The sequence below is a fragment of the Protobothrops mucrosquamatus genome, unplaced genomic scaffold, assembly GCF_001527695.2.
Source record: "Protobothrops mucrosquamatus isolate PMUCROS unplaced genomic scaffold, P.Mucros_1.0 scaffold3301, whole genome shotgun sequence".
Lineage (NCBI taxonomy): Eukaryota > Metazoa > Chordata > Lepidosauria > Squamata > Viperidae > Protobothrops > Protobothrops mucrosquamatus.
The window spans coordinates 225092-230301 of NW_015389291.1; the positions used below are offsets into that span (position 1 = coordinate 225092).

Here is a 5210-nt window from a genome sequence, read left to right on the forward strand (position 1 = left end):
TGTCGGGGGAACTGCTGCGCAACCACACTCTCAACAACCTTCGCCACAAAGCGAAGGTTGGAGACCGGACGATAGTTAGCTAATACATCTGGGTCCAGGGAAGGCTTCTTAAGGAGGGGCCTCACCACCGCCTCTTTCAAGGCCGTGGGGAAGACGCCCTCCCCCAAAGAAGCGTTTATAATTCCCTGGAGCCAGGCTCATGTCCCCTCCCGGGCAGCCAGTACCAGCCAGGAGGGGCACGGATCCAGTAAGCATGTGGTTGCATTCAGCCTCCCCAGAATCCTGTCCACGTCCTCGGGAGCCACAGAGTCAAACTCATCCCATATAACAGTCTCAAGACTTGCTCCTGTCTCCTCCCCCAGGGCCACCCAGTCAGAGTCAAGACCTTCTCGAATCCGAGCGACTTTGTCATGCAGATATGCAGATATGCAGATAGAGGGTCAACAACATTTTGAAATCAAAGAAATCCTAGATTCACATTGATACCAGCACCAAATGGTTTCCTCAGCCCCCTTTGGCCCAGGGGTTCTGGACCGGCAACCTGCCACGACCGGCACCCACCTCGTTGGACTTGTTCCTCAGCCGGACAAACTTGCCCTCCAGGTCCACCTCCTCCACGACCACGCGGCCTCTGGTCCGGGCATGCTGGGAGAAACTGGTGTGGCTCTCGCTGTCCGCCAGCTTCCTTTTCTTGGTGGAGCTTTGGGCGGAAGAAGTGACACGGATGTGCGAGCCGCTCTTCTGGGAGGAGGGGCTGGGGGAGAGGCGCAACCTGGTGGGAAAAAAAGAGAGGCGGGGGGCTGAGGCAGAGGCTGCTGCCTCCCCATGGATGCACCTGTGCTCCCCACAGCAAACAGAAGGTTTTGTTCCAGGAGGGCTGCGCTGCCCACCCTCCATGCTAGGAGAAGCGCTCAAGCCAAAGTGATCTTTCCGCCTGAAGGGTCTGCCCAACCTGTCCTAGGAGGGCCCCAAAATGGTCCCCCCAAAGGAGGGGTTTGCTGGGCAAACCCCAGATCTGTCCAAATCCAATAAGAACCTGAACACATTCTGTGCACTGAAGCCTCAATGAGAGAGGCAACCTTTTTCCAGCACCTGAAGGTCCCAGACTGCCTATGGGGGGCCCCTTGCCCAGCCCCAGCTTGGTGGAGGCCCCCAGGCCAAGGTCTGCCTAGCTTCACCGGTCGGGCTCTGCAGGGGACGGCAAAGTTTGCCCAGGCCACTGGCCCCCACCTCTCCTCCTCGCCCTCCAGCAATTTTCGATAGGCGTTGATCTCCATATCCAAGGCCAATTTGATGTCAAGCAGCTCTTGGTACTCGTCCAGCTGCTGCTGCATGCGGGCCCGCATCTCGGCCATCTCCCGCTCCTTATCTGCCAGGATGCGGCGGCTGGTCTCGTGCTCCCGTGCCAGAATGTCTTCCAGGTCCCGCACCTTCGCCTCCTTGGCCGCCAGCTGGGTGGGGAGGAAGGCAAGAGAGGGGTGGGTGCCTGGACGAAAAGCCAGGCGAGCAGACCCCCATCCGGGAGGGATCAGCGGGGGCTTCACAGAGGGAGGGAGATCTGCAAGGTCATTAAGTGAATCATGTAGTCATTAAGGCTTCCCCCGTTAACTCTGCTTGTTGGAAGCCAGCTGGGAAGGTCCTTAATGGTGATCAAGTGATCCCAGATGCTGCAACCATTGTAAATCCAGACCGGTTGATCATGTGACTGAAGGGACACCGCAACACTCATAGGTGTGAGGACTGCTCTTAAGTCACTTTTTTTTTCAGTGCCACTGTAACACTGAACGGTCGCTATACAAATGGTTGTAAGTCAAGGACTACCTGTAAACCACCGAAAATCTTCAAAGGGAGACCCAGAAACAGGTACCATAAAGTGAATTGAAGCACCTGGGCGGCGCTTCCTGCTTGTGAAACAAAAGGTGTGATTTCCCCACCTGGAGACCAAACGGTGGTCGGAGCAGGTGGGAGACCAGCGCCCCCTCCCCACCTCCACCCTCCCCCGGGAGACCCCTACCTGCTTCTGCAGCTGGCTGAGCTGGGCGGACAAGCTGTCGATGCGAATCCGGGTCTGCTGAAGCTCCTCGTGAGCCGCCCCTGCCATGCTGCTGTTCCTCTCGGCCGACTGCTTGGCGTTTTCCAGCTGCAAAGATTAGAAATAGCGTTCTGGAGATGGCAGAGTTTGGCTTATTTCAAAGTGGCCGGTCCTCAAGGCTGCCCTGGGCTGCTCTGCAGGGCAGGAGTGGGGTGCCCCTGTCCCCCAACCCAGGGAACCCCCCTTCAGGCAGCTTCCTTTCCCCAGGCTAGGAGCCTGGCTTAGCAAGGCCCCGATCCTGCCCCAGTGCCCGCCGTCCTCTTAAACTGCAGGTGAGGAAGACCAGGTGGGATTATCTGACCTTGAGAACATCTCAAGGGGGGGGCAGCAGAACAGCCCTTGGCCAAAGTGTGCCAGCTTGGGGATGATGGGAGTAGAGTCAACCCCCCAGGTGCGCTACCTTGGCCATGTAGGTCTTCTTCAGCTCGTCCTTGTAGAGATTGACCTGGGCTTCGTGCTGGCCGCGGAGGTCCTGCAGCGCATCGGCCAGCCTGCTCTCGAAATCATGCTGCTGCCCGCTGTCGATCTCCACCAGGCGCGTCTCGTGGCGACGTTTGGTCTCGCGGAGCTCCTGCGGGCAGCGGGGCAGTGGGTGAGCAGGGCATCCCAGGACTGGCAAGAAGGCACAACTCCCCCCAACCGTGACCTGCCCCCTCCAGCCACAGCTCCTCTGTGGGGAGATGTGGGGAGAAAAGGCCGCCCAGTGCAGGAATTGGGCTGACTGCCTGCCCCAACGCAGGGTGGCGACTTCCGTCTCCCAGCCCATGGAGACCGACTCTCTGTGGTTTAGGTTCTGGTGATTAGGATGGTTCTGTGGTTACTGAAATGGCCTGAAACGTGAAGCGTAAAGCTCGGGGGGGGGGCGGTTGTATGTCACCGCCCTGAAAAAGTTGGAAGTCGCCACTTTTTTCTCTCTGTGTCTGTTTTCTAACTTTTGTTTTTTCTGTATTTTTATTTTACAATGAAATTTATTTTAGAAAAGGAAGGAATTTACTCTCTCTAGGGCCAACGGGTGGGCGTTTTATGGAGGGGGACCCAAACTCAAGGAGGAATTCCTGGCTATGAGAGCTATGAAACAGCAGAGTCACTTTTCAAGCCAAGGCGGTGTAGGATTCCTACCCTAGAAGGGGTTGGACTAGGTGACCTCTAAGGGACCCTTCCGCGTTCTGGGACTCACCTCGCTGTAGATGTTCTTCTGGAAGTCCAGCTCCTCTTTCAGGGTCTGCATCCTGTTCTCCACATCCACTCGCTGCAGCATTTCGTCCTGAAGCTGCTTCTTGACGTCGGCCAAGGCCACCTCCAACTGCAGGGGGACAAACGAGGGACCCCCTCACTGCACGGAAGGGGGAGCAAATGGCCCCAGATCACCTGGCTGGCTGGGAGGGCCACGTGGCAGGAGGTGGCTCTGCTAAGGCTGGGTGACCGGGCTGGGCCCTCAACATCTGTCTCACGGACGTCTCTCTCTAGACCCATCAGTGCCCAACTTGCCTGCCACACCACCAGCTCCTCCATGCTCCCAGAAACACCAGGGGTGTGGGGTGGGGTGTGTGTGTGTGTGTGTGTGTGTGTGTGTGTGTGTGTGTTATGGGCAGTATCTCCCATCAGCTTGCTCCAAAGAAGCCCGATCATCTTAAGGCACCATTCTCCAAGTTAAGAGATGAAGTTTACGAGCCCTTGATGCTGATTTAGCTTCTCTCCCGCAGAGCCCGCCGTCCTCTTAGACTGGCTGCAGGGAGTGAAAAACATCTGGACTTAGGGGATCTACAGTAGAAGGAAAGCCAGTTTCATCTGGTGGTGAAGGCACCAGACTAGCAACCCTGGAGACTTTGGCATGGATGCCAGCTGGGTGACTTTGGGCCAATCACCAGGAGACTAGGAGTTCTGGTCCATCTTAGGTATAAAAGCCTCCAGATGACTTTGGGCCAGTCCCTCTCTCTCAGCCCAGCCCACCTCACTGGGTTGCTGTGCTGGAGAAAATAGAAGGAAGGAGTACGTATTTTGGTATCTTGAGTTGTTTATAATAATAGTAAAGCCAGGATGTAAATAAATAAAATTATAGAAAAACAAACAAACAAATGGAAAATGCTCCTGGGCAGGGAGGCAGATCCGTGGTCGGGGATGATGGAAGCAAGAGTCCACCCACCCACCCAGGTCCTCTTAAACCAGTGGTTCTCAACCTGTGGGTCGGGACCCCATTTGGGGTCGATTGACCATTTCATGGGGGTCGCCAAGCAAGGCTGTCCGCCATTTTTTTTTGTCCGCCATTTTTTTCCCTTTTCCGGCGGGTGCCTTACCTCCCTTGGGCTGGGCCACCTGGTGGTCGGCCTGCTCCGTCTCTGCCGCTTGCCGGCTACGCCTCGGCCGGCGCAGGGGGCGGAACCACGCATGCGTGGCGCTCCCGGGCAGGGAAAGTTCTCGACTTACGACCGGTTGGGTAGTCCTCGACTTACGACCGGTTTAGTCCTCGACTTACGACCGGTTTAGTCCTCGACTTACGACCGGTTTAGTCCTCGACTTACGACTGGTTTAGTCCTCGACTTACGACCGGTTGGGGTCACGGCATTAAAAAGGTTGAGAACCACTGTCTTAAAGGATGGATTACTTTGCTTTCCAACTGTCCATTCCTCCTCTCTGCTTTGGCAAATGGTGGACTCCATCGCCCCCTGCTGGCCTGACCTGGCTCCTACACAGGTGAGCTTTTCCAGCCCCCAGCCAGTTTGGGGGGCAAAGTGACAGTAAAATTAAGCTGATTGTAAAATTCAGATTACTATTCTAGATCCCAGAGAGGGTGCAGGACGGACATTGAGATAAGCAGGGAAAGCAGGGGGGGGGAGGAGGGGTTTTGTGCCCCTTAGTGACAGAGGGAGGGAATGTCTGACCAATGCAACCTCAAAGATGAAGGGGCTAAATTCAAGACCGTCAGTGGCCAGGAGTGGTCTACCTTTGAAGGGCCACAGCTGAGGACAGTCAATAGCTCTGTTGGTCCATCGTTGGACCAATGATTCTCAACCTTGGCAAGTAGAAGATGGATGGACCAACTCCCAGAATTCCCCTCTGGGAGTTGAAGTCCACCCATCATCCAACTGCCAAGCTCGAGAAATACGGTCATAAATCTTGC

At 56.0% G+C, this 5210-nt stretch overlaps 1 protein-coding gene across 1 annotated transcript in view; it reads right to left on the bottom strand.

Annotated features, from left to right (window-relative positions):
* The window catches only part of LMNA (lamin A/C), a gene marked incomplete at its 5' end in the record, with an annotated part of 18208 nt that extends 13012 nt beyond the window's left edge, over positions 1-5196 (bottom strand). Inside the window, 6 exons of the mRNA XM_015826786.1 lie at positions 562-772; positions 1231-1451; positions 2015-2140; positions 2493-2663; positions 3270-3395; positions 5185-5196. Coding sequence (XP_015682272.1) covers positions 562-772; positions 1231-1451; positions 2015-2140; positions 2493-2663; positions 3270-3395; positions 5185-5196 — 867 coding nt within the window. The remainder of the gene's footprint in view (positions 1-561; positions 773-1230; positions 1452-2014; positions 2141-2492; positions 2664-3269; positions 3396-5184) is intronic.
* Between the last annotated feature and the right edge of the window lie 14 nt (positions 5197-5210).